This window comes from Ornithorhynchus anatinus, chromosome 12 (genome assembly GCF_004115215.2).
Source record: "Ornithorhynchus anatinus isolate Pmale09 chromosome 12, mOrnAna1.pri.v4, whole genome shotgun sequence".
Lineage (NCBI taxonomy): Eukaryota > Metazoa > Chordata > Mammalia > Monotremata > Ornithorhynchidae > Ornithorhynchus > Ornithorhynchus anatinus.
In genome coordinates, this window is record NC_041739.1 from 53,793,442 (window position 1) to 53,810,877 (window position 17,436).

The window sequence follows — 17,436 nt, forward strand, 5'->3', positions numbered from 1 at the left end:
TGTTGTGAAGTTGTCCGGTGGAGAGGTGAAGGCCAAAGAAATTGGGTGCTCAGACCTCTTTGAGATTTCCCTGGGGGTTGATCTTGAAAAAGACAGATTGAGAAATTAATCTGTAGAGTACAAATATGAAATTCTGAAGCAATCAATCAGTCATTCAATGGTATTTACTGAGCACTTACTGTGTGCAGAGCACTGGACTTGGCACTTAGTGGATCACGAAACAGTGGAGTTGGTAGACGCGTTCCCCTCCCACAATGAGCTAACAGTTTGAGAGGGAAAGAGGCAGGGACAGAGGCATTAATACAAATAAGTTAAGCTATGTAGATAAATGCTGTGGGGCTGAGGGTGGAGTGCCTACCTGAGCACAATCCCCAAAATAGCTTTCCTTCCAGTGAACTTACTCATTCTTGTTTTCTCTCTGCAACATCTTACTGACTTCACCCCACCTCCCTGAAACTCCTCCCCCTTTCAAATCTGCCAGATGGCAGCTCTCCACATTTTCAGTGACCTTCTGTAATCTCCTCTCCCCCTCCAAGAGTCAAATGCCTTCCCGTGACAGCCCGACCAGTTCAGTTTGCTTTTTCTGAGCTTTTGACTACCTAATCTTGCCTTAGTTCCTGTTGATGTGAATATTTGAATTTCCTGTCACTTTCAGAGCAGAGCTGTACAGTTCATTCAGTCGTATTTATCGAGCGCTTGGGTGAAATTGAAGCTTACAGATCACTAGGAATATGCCCAGGTAGACCTCATTCTTCCAAAGGTAATCCTAAAGACGGAGGGTCATGTTAAGTGCAGTGTAACGATGTCAGCGCTGCCCCAACATTGCCTTTCCCCTTAAAAATGACTTTTTTGGTAAGGAAAATTTCTGAGAATGTTAAGTTATGGTTCCTTTGAAAGAAAAGGGTCTGGATCTGCTGCAGGCATATTCAGTTTCACTCTTTTTGGTGGGACTGGCCAAAACACCACACAGGCGCTGCAGCTGGTGCAGCACGCAACACACTATTTCGTGAAGCTTAGCGAACAGCCAAACAACAAAGTACTTGGCACTCATCACCTTTCCATTCCTCTTTACTCTTCTTGTCCTCCCCTCTAAGGGCTTGTAGTAGTTGTCCATTACACTGTGTTCTGAAACTTTCTGTTTTGAAATCCATCTTAAATCCAGTTATTTGAAACAGCCCACAAAGTCATATCAGAATGAAATTTATTGCTGCACATCTCACAGGGCTCCATGAAAATGGAATCTCTGTCTTGTGAATTCTCATTTAATGAAAAATATCCAAAGCCTGGTTTGATTCCTTGATTTCTCCTGCCCCTTGTGCCAGGGAAGGAGTCCCTTAATTTCCATCCTATAACTCTTGCCGACTTTTGTAGTCACATCATGATTATCCCTAATTACCTGGCTTCATATTTGTCCATCTAATTGTATGTATAATCCCCATATTATCATTTTTTCAATTCCTGATCTCATGTAAATTATAAACCAGTGCTGAAATGAAGCAAAAAAAAACAGGTTTTTAAATATCCAGTAAAACTTTGTTTTCTGGCTCACTTACAGCCGGGAATTCTAGTAACTGGCATTTCTACTCTTCCCCCTTCAAGGGCAGTAGTGGTTCAAAAGTTCCCTTATGAGGGGAACTCCTTCCAACAAGTAGTAAATAATGTTTGAGACCTTCATGGGTAATAGGGGAGAAGTTAGTTGAGCTAAACTATGTGCAGAATGCTCTGAGTAAACTTCCCCTAAGAATGCTATCAGATGTCCTGGGTCAGTGAGTGGTTTTCTCTAACAAGAATTTCTCCTACCCATTGTTTTTCCTGGGACTAACTAGCTTCTTGAGGCCATCATTCCTACTGACTCTTACTTTCTGGCAAACTAAATAGCTCCTCTTTTCTGAAGATGACAGAAAACCAAAGCCTTATGGGTTTTTTTCAGTCAGTGAGCCTTCTAATGAGGAAAGTCATTCTGGCCATGGCATTTGATTTTTAATTTTTGAAATGAAGGAAGCTCCAATCTTACTCATCCTAATGAACTTTGCCCAGTATTCTTAGGAATTCTGTTTTGAGACAGTGATCCACTTGAATGATGTATTTAGGTTCGGCAACTTGTAGACTTGAGGATGTATTGTGTCTCATTAGGGATTGAATTTGTCTTGCAGCTGTTCTCAGGAAGGATGCCTTTAAATGTACAGCATATTTGAAAGTGCAGGTCAGCCCAACACTCTAAATCGCCACCAAACAAATTAACTTTGACTCCTGGGCCTTAAGGAAAGTAGACTCAGGGGAAAAAAGCACAAAGGGAAGTTAAAATTTTAAAGGAGATTGAAAGTAAAAGTCAGAACCCTAATACTATATGACGAGCTAACAAGGTACACAGGTTTGTAATCAGTGGGCTAGCTTTAAATCTCAATTTTGCTACTAATTTGCAGTGTGACTTAGGGTCAAACTTTCTGTGCTTCAGTTTTTTAACCTTGAAGATTAGCGATGACTACCCTATCTCACAGATGTGCTCTGAGGATAAATAAGAAAATGGGAAGTACTTATGGTCAAGCTGGAAAGAACACAGTCCTTTGAGTCAGAGGACCTGGGTTCTAATTCTGACACCATCACTTGTGTGCTGTGTGAGTTAAGTGCCTCAGTTACCTCATTTGTAAAATCTGTAATCTGTTCTTCCTCCCACTTAGAATGGGAGCTCCATGTGGGACCTGATTATCATTTATCTCATGCAAGTGCTTATAAGAGTGCCTGACACGTAGTAAGCATTTTAAAAAATACCATTAAAAAAAACCCAATATTAAAGCACCATGAAAAATTAAATGTGCTATGTAACTTCATGGTCCTATGCTTGCTTTAATGTCAGATTATTCAATACTATGATACTGGTAAAAAGAGGAAAACCTGGTTTTGGGAGATCTCTCTCTCTCTCTCTGTCTCTTTGTCTTTGTTAATTGGCCAAAATTGCTGATTTGTACTGTGTGCCATATTGATGATATAAAACATATCCTTATGGTGGGGAAGGGTGTGCAAGATAGGCTTTGTTATGAAAACTGTGGTATAAAACCTTGCTTCAGACAGTAATTTAAGATGAATTTGGCAAACACCTGTTCTATGAATGGAGTAAAACTCGGTCTTTTGGGCTTCTCCTTTATCGGGGGGTTGGGATAGAAGCACTCGTAACAAGTAGTAGTAATGGTTTTGCCATGATGGTTCCTTGATGGCCGGTCTTTAGTCATATGAATTTTCTGGTATTTGTATGCCAGGTTGGGATGGCTTGAGTGTTGTGGCTCTATGCTGTCTCTTTATTTTTAACCTGGGAGTGGCAACTGTAGCTACATTTGAAACTGTGCCTTCTGGTCTGGTTCCTCCTGCTGGCTCGGGGTTTCCTGGAGTGTCACGTCCCATGTAGTTCTTGACTTTATAGTGTGACTGAGACATGTATGTTGTTGGAACGTAGTACTTGTGCACTAGCTGCCAACTTTAATTTGGATGGTTGCTGTTTTTGTTTTGGCAGGTCGGTTCCTTTGAACATAATCTCACAACCGACCTTCTAAACCATTTAGTGTTTGTTCAGAAGGTGTTCATGAAGGAAGTCAATGAAGTAATCCAGAAGGTTTCGGGTAAGTTAAAATGCTTCAGGAGAAATGAAATTTTGCTCTGATCCACTATCTGCTGTCTTTAGAACACCTCGGAAAATTCACCTCAGTGATGCGATCTTCAAAGCTTCCACTTCTGATGGTGCCACAGATTTAGTCTCCTAGGAACCCATTTTTCTCATTTGTGAAACACAAAAGAAGAATGTTTAGGGAGCCCACAAAGCTGTGAGGAAAGATATCCTAGCTCAAAACTCATAATTCCACAACCTCGCATGATTGGTCAGAAAAAAATAGAATCAGGAGGGTTTTGATCCAATAACTTTTTTCTTTTTCATTATTGAAGTATAGCAAGGACTGATGAAATTTTTCAGGCTGGTGAAATGTTAGTAAAATGGGATTCGTTTTTTATTTCTCCATTTTTGCCAGGCAGTTTTAATGTGCTTGTGATCTTATGTCTATGTGGAAAATGTATCAAAATATTAGAATGTCTAGTCATTGGCTTCAAATTAAAATATTAGAAATTGGTTACCCCAGTCTAGAAGAGGGTGTAGCCTCCAAGGGTGAATTCCAGATGTGAAGCTTGTTTAGCACTTAGGTATATATGTATATTCAGTTTTCTATTTTGCCCAGTCTGAGAGTAAGGTTTTTATGTTGGTCTCTTCTGTAAAAGTGTAAACTCCTGATGGACAGGGAACGTGTCACTTTGTTTTGTACTTTCCAAGTGCCACATGAAGGGCATTGCATCAAATGGGCTCTCAATTGCTGCTATTTCTATGACTACTGTTACCTCTATTCACAGTAAGATTGATACTGAATAATTGTCAATCAATCAGTTAGTGGTATTTCTTGTGCACCATGAACAGAACACTTGTACCAAGCCCTTGAGAAAGTATAATGCAGTAGAGGTGGTAGACACACTCCCATGTGGGAAATTGGTTTGGGATCTCAGGAAGAAAGATATTCTGTGAGTCCAGGGAACTCGCTCGGACCAGATGAGCCCACACTGAGGAGGTGATGAAAATGATCGACCTCGTATCACTGGCATCTGAAAAGATCCGAGTTTCCCATCAGGGCTGAAATCACCCCAGATGGTGGCCTTTTGGCCTATTAGCTCATGGAAGTTCTTTGAAGCCTCCCCACTCCGCATCCTGGTCTCCCACACCTCCTTAAACTTCCTCCTCCTTTTTCCTTCCCAGGGTCAAAATGAAAAGTTGGCACTTTTGGTTTGGACCTCTCTCCCCCATCACTACTTCCCCTTCCTGATAATCCCGTATTCCTTCCCTCATGGCAGTGTCCTGTCACTCTTCCATTGTTGTTTGCTTTCCGTCCTGTCGGTATCACACTCTGTTGTCCACGTTGATATGGCCACCCTTTCGCAGTAGGTAAAATGCTGCAGGTCATGTGCAGGCTTTCTCAGGAAAGTTGTTCTTTGGAGTATTTTCTTTCATGGCCTATATGAGCGGTCCTTGGTGGAACGCAGAAGCCTACCTTCAAGGGAGACGGTTTTGTAGTCACTTAAAATAATTTAGCAGAAGTCTGACACACTGCTATCTCAGAAGACAACCTTCCTTGGTTCTTAGCCCTGAAACAGAGATACATTTGTCAAGTGGATTGCTAAAATACATAGTTGGCGTAACTGGGTCTTGTAATTAAATTCTCACTTTTTTTGTTTTTGAAATAAAGCGTTAGTGCTTCTGTTTTGAAATTACCCATGTTTAAAACTAGTCATAGTTGATACCAACCATTACTTTGCTAAAAATGTGTCATTAAAATCAGATGTTATTAATTTGGATCATTGGGTTAAGTATGCACTAACTGATCAAAGTTTTGCTTAAAGAAGAGGAAAGGATTCATAGAAACAGATTGCTGGAAGGGGTCTTGTAAGGTCATTTTGTTCAGTTCGGTTACCTGCGTTTAGTTGGTGAATGCCTAAATTTTCCAGTCCTAATGTCTGCTGCTTGCTAAGCCTATCAATTACCCATAACATTCCACAATACAGTAAGTGACAAAACATCACCCTTTCATTTGAAAGGGAAGTAGGGAAAATTTTCCCATCATATTTGGAATAGGAAATGTAGAACTATATTTACATAGACCATATAGAAATGATAAACGTATCTGATCAAACTATATATAAATCTGCAGGTCCAGACGAGAAGCACCCAAGTTTTTTAAGAGAATTAATGGAGGAACTCTCGGAACCTTTGAGACTATACTTCAGTAAATCATGGGAGTCAGGAGAGAGATCTGATAGCAGGAAAAGTATGGTGCCTAACCGAAAGAAGAGTAGGCAGGAGGAAACAAGGAACCAGACCAAATACCTGAGCATATATAGTTAGTACATATATGACTGTTGAAAAAGAAAGTTTATGATAACATAATTTATTCCAAGTAGTTTATTTTGAAGAGAGTCAATGGCTTCATATCACTAATCCTTGGTTAATATTAACACTAATGTTGATCATAAAAACAAATTTAGTGGATATGATATTTGGATTATGGCATCATAAAAAGTAATAGTTATAGAAATTGATTAGATTGTACAGTATGAATTTTTGAATAGATTAAAGTATATTTAAGTGATGTGATAATGATTATGTTATTTGTTAAATGCTTACTATGTGCCAGGCACTGTACTAAGCACTGGAGTAGACTGGCACTATTCAAATATGGCTCTAGATTACACTAGTGTTCTAATTACTGGCAAGATTTGGCAGGAAGGAGGTCATTGATGACCTTAGGGTTGTTTCCAAGGAGTGTATGGGACAGAAGCTAGACAGTGGGAGGTGGGGGTCAAGCAGAGAATTGGAGGAGAGGAAGTGGATGCAGTGGGTGTAGACAGCTTACTCAAGAATTTTGGAGAAAAATGATAGTGAGGAGAGGGGGCAATTACTAGAGGGAGTCGTGGAGTTAAGGGAGGGTTTTTGGTTTTGGGAGGTTTTTTTAGGATAGAAGGTGGTGGGGAGGAAGCCAATGTGACTGGTTGAAGATGGCATCACGGAGGGGTAAAAGGAAGGGGAGTGTTTGATCAGGTGTGAAGGGATGGGGTTGGAGGTGCTGCAGGCAGAGGGGATAAAGTTTAAGAGGAGGTAGGAGATCTTTTCTTGACTTACTGCTGGGTAAGATGGAAGAGTCACTAGAGGGCTTAGGAAGAGGGAGGGACTGGAGAGAAGCAGGGAAGATTTTAGGGAGCTCCTACCTGACACTTTCAAAATTGTCAATATTGTATGTGGCCAGGTCATTGCATGGGGTATGTGTAAGGCAGGGGAGAGTATGGAGGGAATTAAACATCAGAAGCAGCTTGTCTGGCAGTAGGCATGGGAGTTGATAAGGATGGAGAAATAATGTTGTTGGGCAGAGAAGAGTGCCGAATTAAAGCAGGAGGGGTTGAGCTTGAGGTGGGCAAGGTCAGCCTGGTGTCTGAATTTCCACCAGTGGTGCTTTTCAGTTAATGCACAGCAGCGGAAGCAGCATACTGATGAGGTGATCCAAAGTGTTGGCAGTTTTTCATTTGCCAAGCCCTGACTTCCAGAAGAGTGGGACTACAGTAAAAAAAGGCCCTGGACAGGAAGGCAGTTACATTCCCAGTGACCACCCACCTACCAGCTATCTCATCACTGGCTTCAAGACTCTCCTCCAGCTTTCCCCATCTTGTATATCCACCTTCTTTAACCGCTTTGCGCTGGTTTCCACTTCTTGGTTCTCATCCTCACCTCTCTGTCACGCTCATCTCTCCTGCCTCTGACCCTTTGATCATGCTGTTCCTGTAGCCTGGAGCTCCTTCCCCTCCAAAATCCTCCAGACCCCAATTCTTCCCATCTCCTCTGTGAAGTCTTCCTTGACTAATTCACATTACCCAGTCATATCTATCCAACATCACCCATAGTCCATATCAGGGGTGTTCTCGCCTCATGAACTGAAGAGCTGCCATCTAACAACCAACATAATATGGTGGGGCTCTGAATTCCTTTATCCGGAAAGTCAAGCAGGTGGTGCGTGGAGCGGGGGGAGAAGGTATTTCCAGTGGCAGTTAGGAGACAACAGGTGGTGGCAAGCAAGGAACAGCAGAGGAGGGGATGGGGGTGGGGCTCCCTACCAGTGGAGAAGGTAAAATAATAATAGTAAGCCACGTAGTAAGTTAAAGCCGCATGTGTCATGACCCACGTTTTAGCCACCCAGAATGTATTTATTGTAGTACAATGACTTTTTTTATATATGCACACTTATTTGTATATTAAATCAGGAATTCACATGCTTCATCCTGTTAAATTCATCCTTCTTCTTGTTCTTCCTGCTCCCACTGGGATTTGTAAATATTTTTTTTCTGTCCATCCCATTTGTCTCTAAGCCTCCTGAAGGGCAGTAAATAGGTCTTGCTTTTGTTATTCTCGCCCAAACTTTTAGGGGAGAGCATCACACTAGCAAGGTGTTCTATAAATTCTATCAGCAGCCCCTTTTCCCCCAGGAGTGGAACTAGGAAGGTGATCAAGGGTGAGTGGGGCCCCCAAAAATCCCTGCTTGGAACAGGGAATGGTGGAGACTGCAGAATAGCAGACGTAGTCTTCATCTCTCCTTCTGTGTTTATGCTTCCTTCTTCCGCTCCCATCTGTGTCTCCCTCTCTTCCTTGTCTCTCCCTCTTTGGCAGTCACATCTGTGACAGCATGGGTGTTTTTTTTTTCTAGTGTTAGAAGAGTTATAAATGTTATAAGAATTACATTTAAGTATTACCATTACAACCAAACATACTGTTTAATGAAAAAGGGTTAAAAAAGGATCGTATGTAAATATGGGGGTTTTGTTATTAGTGGTAAAAAGCGTTTTAGTAGAAACACCAACTCTGAGATGCAATTATTTCACATCTCTTAGGAGGAGAACAGCCTATTCCTCTGTGGAACGAACACGATGGCACAGCAGATGGAGATAAGCCTAAAATTCTCCTCTATTCCTTGAACCTGCAGTTTAAGGTAACACTAAGCAATTGCAATCTCAAAAATGGTACATCTTTATCTGAAAAGAAGTCTTCATTGCTATATGATGTGTAGCCCAAATTAAAAGTATGCACTCCCAAAACATTTAAATGAAATATGTTGGCAAGTGACAATACATTAATGTCAGAAATCTACAGTACAGTCTGTTATTGTGCCAAGAATTAGGAAGCATGAGCAGATCATGGGTTCTTTTGGTCTTGATGTATTTTAAATGTCATGATTCTTTTGCGGTTGGCAGCATCCTGGGTAGCACACAAGGGTACTGTTTACACGTTTTGTGCTAACATGTCTTTTTTTCCTTAAAATGTAATTTTCTAGGGTATTCAGGTGACAGCCACAACTCCATCCATGAGAGCGGTGAGATTTGAAACTGGACTGATAGAACTAGAACTCTCAAATCGACTTCAAACCAAAGCATTACCAGGAAGTAGCAGCTACTTGAAGTTATTTGGAAAATGTCAAGTGGATTTGAATTTAGCATTAGGACAAATTGTCAAACATCAGGTGAGCTTTGTGCAACATTTGTGTTAATAAAGCTTTGTTTTTTTAGAATTAATTAGCAGAGATTCCTGGTCTTCACCATAGTCAGCTAGAGGTATTTGTTAAGCACTTACTTTGTGCCAAGCACTGTTATACACACTGGGGTAGAATCAAGGTTATCAGGTTGTTCTACATGGGGCTCACAGTCTTAATCCCCATTTTACAGATGAGCTAACTGAGGCACAGAGAAGTTAAGCGACCTGCCTAAAGTCACACAGCGGACAAGTGGGGGAGCCGGGATTCAAACCATGACCTCTGACTCCCAAGCCTGCGCTCTTTCCACTAAGCCATGCTGCTTCATGGGAAGCTGCTTTTCTATACACTTCATAACTTCAATAGCACACTCCCAGGTGCTTAGTACAGTCAATCAGTTGTATTTATTGAGTGTCTTCTATTTGTAGATCACTGTAGTAAGTGCTTAGTATTGTGCATTCCCTAAGTGCTTGGGCATTTACCCTCCACCACTAAGCTTGTTGCACTTAGGTGCCTATCTTTTTCACTCTGTTACTTCCTCCTACCTGTGAGTTACTTTAGTGCTTGTCTCCCATGCTTGGTTTAAGCTCCTTGAAAGCAGGGATCACCTATCTGGAACTGAGAATACTTATTACACCACTCACATATAAAGAAAGTCATCCTCTGTGATTTCCCTTTCGTATATTCACTGTTTGTCACAATGCTCCTTCTTGGGTACTTGTCTGCGCCTGTGTTCTCGAGTGTTTCTCTGTCCTTTTATATGTTTCCTTCTTTATGGGCACCTGCCTTCAATCTGTGCTTTTTTATGTCTTTGTGTTTCTGGTTTCCAGCATGTATTAGTTGGGGAGAAATCTCTGTGTGTGTAGGGGTGTATGGTATATTTTTATGAGTACACATATAGCTGCGACTATATATTTGTGAGTGTATTTGTGTGGGGCAGGAACTATTATACATGTACATTGAATATGACTGTCAGGCACAGATTAATGTTTTAGCGTATCTGGATATAGGGAATGTTGAGGATAGTGTGGGGTAGATATTGGATAAACATTGCTGTAACACCACTGAAAAGTATAGATGGCTCCACCCTCACCACAGACAAAAAGGAGATTTTGGAGATTACATCAATACTTAGTTACTTCAGTGATCTCATTATACACCTGTCAACCATCAAGAATGTGATTTTACAAAGAACAATTTGTGAAGACCCGCCCTTCACTCCAGATTTTAATTCTCCACCACTTAACGCCATGAAGAATGTTAAAGCTCACAGGGAGGGGATCTGTACCGCTCAACGTCTGTACGATCCTTTCCTCGACCTATGGAATAGTGAGGCCACGCTGCCAGATTTCAGACTTGCCACCAACTGGAATGTTTTCAAGAAGAAAGGCGAGAAAGCTGGTGGAATTTCATTGCTTACCATTGCCAGCGAGACCGTAGCCAGAGTCGTCTTGAGCCAGTTACTGCAGAACATCGTTATCGAGGTGTTCCCACATCCACATTTGGGTGTCGGACCCGAGCAGTTCGTGTCAGATTGGAGTTTTGCTAGACAGCATTTAAGGAGAGAAATGCCAGTAAATATATTTAAACCTACACTTGGTGTTCAAGAACTTGAAAAGGGCTTTGATATCATTCAGCGCATGTGGGCTCTGGTAACCGTATCAGAATGGCAGAGGGTGGGATACTTTGTATGGTACTTTCCCGTCACCTATGGAGAAAAGCAGGGTTGCATTCACCCTTACTCAACCTATTCTAAATGACCATGTTGGAGAATGCCGCAAGGAAGCTAGCTTTAGATTATGATTCAGGTCCCGTGAGAAATTTTAACAACTCAACAGACACAATTCTTTACACAACCCAGAATCCCTATGGGCACACAGAGTTCAGTGTTGTCACTGAGTTTTGTTAAGGAGACAGCAATTATCCAGTGAGGCAAAAAAAACAAACCTCTCCAAAATTATAAAGAAAACAAACTGTGTGGGGGGGAGCAGGAGGGGGGATGGGGGGGAAGCAGGGAAGAGGGGTATGTGACTGTTCCTTGTCTGTAGACTATGAAGCAGACTTTGAATTTAAAGACAATTGATAATACATTTGTAGCTGGAAAGTACTCCTTTTGTAAGGCTTTTGGTAGTGGACAAATGTTAAGATACTCTTGTTTAATGGTAACAAATGTCTTATCACATTAAAAACTTTAAGGTTTATGAAGAGGCCGGCTCTGATTTCCATCAAGTTGCCTATTTTAAGACAAGAATTGGATTAAGGAATGCCCTCCGAGAAGAAATCAGTGGCTCTTCAGATAGGGAAGCTGTGCTCATTACTCTGAACAGGCCGATTGTTTATGCCCAGCCTGTCGCCTTTGACAGAGGTACTGAAAATCCTTTCAATTTTTTTTGAGCTTCAGGATTCTGTAATAGGATGGTATGTTCCTCCCGCAATCTGTTTAGGATACTGTATTATGCTGTTTTTCTTTTTACTTCGCTAATACAAGAGGAGTGTTGATTATATGGCTTTTGATCAAGTTGTTTTGGTTTTTCTCCAAAGTAAACTCTAAAGTTGAGCCTCATATTTTTTGAGTTGTCTGCAAACTGAACTTCAGATTTGAGCCTCATACATCATCTTCTCCTTTTAGGTGGATACCACTTTATTCAAAATCCTGTATGACTGTCACAAAGTTTTATTGATGCAGTTTTCAGAGGTTATGGATAATTGAGCATTCAGAGGTTGGGATTAGTCAGTTAAACCGGGCTCATGGCCAATGGGCGTGGGAGTCAGTAAGGGTGGAAAAGTTAATTTGGAAAGTTAAACTTATTTTGAGAGATGTAGCTGGCCGGAGCATGGACTCAGGCCCAGAGCGTTGACGTAATGGTGCTAAATTTGGAGTGGGTTGAGGCTGGTCCCCGTATCCATGCTATCACTGCTCCATGCCCCGTGCAGTCCAGGTCTGGGGCAGGAGTTGACACCAAGTGAAAGCAATGTCCTGGATTAAGGGAGGTGGGAGCTGATTCAGAAATTTTGGCCTGAGCGTCATGGACAACAGGATTCAAAGTAGCCCTTTGGCAGGAACCTCGTCGGTGCTGGGAAAGGTCTGTGGGGAGGGGGGAGCGATGGTACAGAGCCTAGAACAATATATGCCGGGCCCCGAGACAGATCCCTGTCACCCTTTCCCCTCACAGAATGCTGTTCCTGATAGGTCCAGAGAGTCGGAGGACCTAGGTTCTAATGCTGGCCCCTCCGCTCATCTGCTGTGTGACCTTGGGCAAGTCACTTCACTTGTCTGTGCTTCACCCCATCTGTAAAATGGGGATCCAGTCCTCATCCCTCTGGCTTCCATTGTGAGCCTCGTGTGTGCCGGGGATCATGTCCAACCTGATTATCTTAATTCACCTCAGGTCTTAGAACAGCGCCTGGCACTTAATAAGTGCTTAACAAGTACCATCAGAAAACAGTGGAGTCCTAGCTTGGGTCTCATTAAGACTGTTTCCATCCCCAGTGAATGATGCACCTGTTTGGCTGGAGCAGTCTGCCGGCAGTACTCTGGGGATGGAGGAGATGGTCGCCTGCCATGGTTTTATTGACTTTTTTTCTTCTCCCTCTTTTTAAGCTGTGCTGTTTTGGCTCAATTACAAAGCTGCGTACGACAACTGGAATGAACAGAGGATGGCTTTACATAAGGATATTCACATGGCCACCAAGGAAGTGGTAGATATGTTACCGGGTATTCAGCAAACATCTGCTCAGGCCTTTGGGACGCTTTTCCTCCAACTCACTGTTAATGACTTGGGAATTTGCCTGCCAATCACAAATGCTGCCCAGGTACTGCCAGCTGATGAGATTGAGTTTATATGCAGTACATTTCATTCATTTGTTCAGTTCAGCTGTATTTATTGAGTGCTTACTGTGTGCAGAGCATTATATTAAGCACTTGGGAGAGTACAGTACCACAGTAAGCAGATACGTTTCCTGCCCACAGACGAGCTCACAGTCTAGAGGGGGAGATAGACATTAATATTTATACTAATGTACATTTTTCATTTGTATTTATACAATTTCATTTTATTTTATTTTTTCCTTGGGTGATATTTTACTTGAGAGATTTTCTAGGGTCAGTACTTCAAAGTAAGGACAATACTGGAGTACATATACATATATATATATATAAACATATGAATGATTGGCAAATTCTTAAAGACCCACTCATTCATTCATTCAATTATATTTATTGAGCGCTTCATATACTAGGTGCTTGGAAAGTACAGTTCGGCAAAAGATAGAGACAATCCCTACCCAACAAACGGGCTCACAGTCTAGAAGAACTCACTCATTCACTTCCGTCGTACAAACCTGCTGTCTTTTGCTTCCCCCCTCCACTTTCTCCAGTGTATTTGCCCATCCTTTTCCTCACCTGTTCACACCTTGACTCACTGACAGACCTTTCTCCAGTATCATTGTTTGATCCCCACTTCTTATTTCTCTGATGTTTCCTCTTTATTAACTGAGAAGTACTGTCTTTTAAAAATTCCATATTGACAAGGGATTTTGAAAGGGATTAAAGGATTAAATAAATCACCCTTGGCATTTGAAAACAATGGTTGGGCCACCACTGGAGGTTCTTTAGTGGGGAAATGTGGACTGAATGTTTTTGTAGAAAAATGAATAGAAGGGAACTGGAAGAAACTAAGCAAGCCTAGGAGGATGGAAAGCAAATTTCTAACTTGAATCTTTAGTGAATATCATTTAATATGTGGAATAGTCTATACTCAAATTTAATTTAAAGACATTGTGAAAAATTCTTTAGTTTCTGAAAGCAATAGGGATAGGAATCATAAAGGTAAGTTTTCCTATGCTTATTTCTGGAAATCTTTCAAGAGTCGTAAAAATATTCATTTTCTGAGCTTACAATATATTTTTGTTTTTATTCCGTATTTTCTAGTCGAATCATACCGGTGACCTTGATACTGGCTCTGCTTTAGTCCTGACCATTGAAAGTACTCTAATTACTGCCTGCTCTTCAGAGTCTCTAGTTAGCAAAGGACATTTCAAAAATTTCTGCATCCGTTTTGCTGATGGCTTTGAGACAACCTGGGATGACTGGAAACCAGAAATCCGTGGGGACCTAGTTATGAATGCTTGTGAGTGTGTCATTTTCTATTTATGACTTTTGTAGTTTCATTAAACTTGGAATGTCTGGCACAGGTGACCCTTAAAAATCAGGGAGTATTTGCTGGGCTCCCACCACTGGTGGTGAAATTTTGACCAAAGAAACACCTACGACATTTTGCTAAGTAGACAGGTCCAAGCAGCACACCAGAAAAAAAACAAAAGAAAGCCACCTCTTTTTGGTGTATAGTGCTAAGGGATTGGGTAAGTGGGGCTTGCACATAAAATTCTTCTATGCTTTTCTGAAGGTGTTGCTCCCCTGCACCAATGGAGCATGATGGGCAGGGATGAGAGAGTTATGTGTGGCACTGCCCAAACTACAAGCGATTTGGATAAGATCAATCCAATCAAGTTCTCGGTTCCAAAGTCTTTGCGATTAGACCGAAGCCCTTCTGTTATTTACGGGGGGAGATCCCAGCCCCCTCAAACTGAGAACTACGTTTTGTTCCCAAATCTGTTTTACCTTGCTTTTGAGAGCTGATTCTTTCATGTACAGGCTCCTCATGATCCATCTGAATTAGGTTCCTTGAAAATCAGCTGTCTCTGAAGGACTAATCTGCTGTGTTAGAATATCTGCATAGAATGTCTGCACAAAATATGAAATTAATCTTTGTTATATGGTATAGTGATAGTCATCATTAAATAATAATGTTGGTATTTGTTAAGCGCTTACTATGTGCCGAGCACTGTTCTAAGCGCTGGGATAGACACGGGAATTGGGCTCACAGTCTTAATCCCCATTTTACAGATGAAGTAACTGAGGCACCGAGAAGTGAAGTGACTTGCCCAAAGTCACACAGCTGACGAGTGGCCGAGCCGGGATTGGAACCCATGACCTCTGACTCCAAAGCCCGTGCTCTTTCCACTGAGCCACGCTGCTTCTCTAGCTATTGTTTGATCTTTTTTCAAGCAATTCAAAGAATAGCATTGCACCTTTAAACAAACGAGTTTGTGGAATATGGAAATGAGCTTTTGCAGGTGACTGCAAAGTTCTCCTGGCTGTGGTATCTGTTGTATTTGTGAAGAATGACCGTGTCAAGCACTCTTCTAGGCGCTGGGGTAGATAGAAGCTAGTCAGGTTGGACACAGTTCCTGTCCTATATGAGGCTCTCAGTGTAAGTAGAAAGAAGGCAGTATTCTATAGTATTTCCCCAAAAAAAGAAACTGCTATGGTACTCCAGTCCAACTCCACTATGTCCTGACATTTGGGAACTCTGGAAATGAATCCTGCTCCCTAGAGCAGGTTTAGAGGAGAGGAATTCCTGCATCTAGGAAGAAGGTATGTAATCCTATCCAAATCTATTTGGAATTGCACACCTGAACTGGAGCTAAATAATCCTCCTGCCCCTGTTAATGTGATATTGGTAGAAACTATTTCATTTGCATCTATGTGACTACTGCCTGAGACTTTCCAGGGAAAGCAGATTTTTTTTTTTTAAAAGAACTGGCTATGCCATGAAATGTCATAACTGTAGGTTAATATGTCCCCTGTCTGCAGCTTCCATTGCAAACACTTAGCAACTGAGACAGGTATAAATGCATAATGAAAGCAAACATTACAACTGGATGTTTCTTCTTCTAAAGCTAATTATATGCAACAGACTTACTATTTCTATTTTTGAGACCTCAGTTTACATGTAAACTTAAGAAGATAGTGACAGGTCACAAATGTAGAAATAACATGGGTTGCCTATCCCAACTTCAGCTCACTTCCATTAGGGGGTAAATAAACTTCAAGAATTGTGATTAAATGATATGAAAAGCATATCGTGGTGTTCTTATAGTAATGAAAGAACATGATCATTTCTCCATTTAAATCATTTATCTTGAGATGAATCTCAAGAGCACATTTGATACTTTAGTAAACAATTATGATGGGACATCAAATGTAAATTTAGCTGAAAATATGTATAGGATTTGTTATTGACTATTGCTACTGACCTGTAGGAAATTTTGTAAATATTGAAGGTGAAATTTTATCTACTAACTACCAAATGTTTGTTAAGATCTAACATTTTCCTACTGAAAGAACATGAGACTTCCTGTCAGAAATTTGAGCATTAACTGATCGTGATTCCCTAGCACTGACTCTCCTGATGGTTCCCAGAACAGTACTCTTTCCAGTGGACCAACAGCTGCATACTGTGACCCACAATCATCAGGACAAAATTACCAACAATGAGGTCCTACGATTTAGTCAGTTTACTGCTACTGAAGTGATGTTCACAGCTTCAGTGATTGAGACATCTGAGAAGAATGGATGACAGAATTCTCAAGCAGCTGTTATATGGGGAATTGAAAGTGGGTACATGCAACCCAGTAGGGCAAAAAAAAGACAGGGTGGTGTACAATCTCAGCAGTGAAAGATAACAGTGGACTCTTGAGATCACCGCAGCAGTCAGACCTGCCTAACCGGAGGCAGGGGTGGTTACACACCTAGAGCAAAAACTTCAGGAAAATTGGCTTATGAGAAGGCAGAGGCCATGCTGCTTCTCAATTCCACATCAAACCTGTCAGCCACATTTGCCCAGATGGATAGAATCTCACTCCAAACTGAGGACAGTTATGTATATTATAGATATGTATGTTGGGGGATGAGGTCTGGAGAAAATCTTGTAGTTCATTCAAAAGTGCTGGTTTTGCAGTGATTCTACTACTGTTTTAAACCTGAATATCTATCATTTTCTATCAATAGACTGTCTATAAGCACCCATTTTGAACTGTCATACTGCAGCTATCTTCAAACTAAACTTATATATGATTTCATTTTTTTCATGTGCAGGTGTTGTACCAGATGGGACCTATGAAGTATGTTCTAGAACTACTGGACAGGCATCAGCTGGTAAATCGGCATATTTTTTAATGAAATGCTTCTTGTGAAATATTTCTACATTACCATCATTATCAACAGTATTTATTGAACAGCTACTGTAGGCAGACCACTATACTAAGTGCGTGAGAGCATGCAATATAAGAAGACATGGGCCCTGACTTCAAGGAGTTGACAGTCTACAGGGGATAAGACAAGCAAGCAGAGGTAGTGGCTATGGGTAGAAATAAGAGGGGAAAGCTCTTATGCAAAACTGATAACAGAAGTAAGGAAAAGATGAACAAATAAGCAGAATAGAGATTTGCCCATTAAGTGCTAAGGGAGGTTGGGAAATCAGCAATGCGTTTCTAAAATTTATCC

The 17,436-nt window shown here is 41.2% G+C and overlaps 1 protein-coding gene across 12 annotated transcripts in view; it reads left to right on the forward strand.

The window, feature by feature from the left end:
- Window positions 1–17,436, forward strand: part of KIAA1109 (KIAA1109 ortholog) — a 192,660-nt gene that overhangs the window by 133,920 nt on the left and 41,304 nt on the right. For 10 of the 12 annotated variants that reach the window (XM_029076442.1, XM_029076441.2, XM_029076443.2 and 7 more), the window contains 8 exons: window positions 3,506–3,611; window positions 5,733–5,921; window positions 8,455–8,552; window positions 8,895–9,080; window positions 11,286–11,454; window positions 12,691–12,902; window positions 14,020–14,218; window positions 17,029–17,088. In XM_029076442.1, coding sequence (XP_028932275.1) covers window positions 3,506–3,611; window positions 5,733–5,921; window positions 8,455–8,552; window positions 8,895–9,080; window positions 11,286–11,454; window positions 12,691–12,902; window positions 14,020–14,218; window positions 17,029–17,088 — 1,219 coding nt within the window. The remainder of the gene's footprint in view (window positions 1–3,505; window positions 3,612–5,732; window positions 5,922–8,454; window positions 8,553–8,894; window positions 9,081–11,285; window positions 11,455–12,690; window positions 12,903–14,019; window positions 14,219–17,028; window positions 17,089–17,436) is intronic. The other 2 variants (XM_029076450.2, XM_029076453.2) reach the window with 1 other exon arrangement.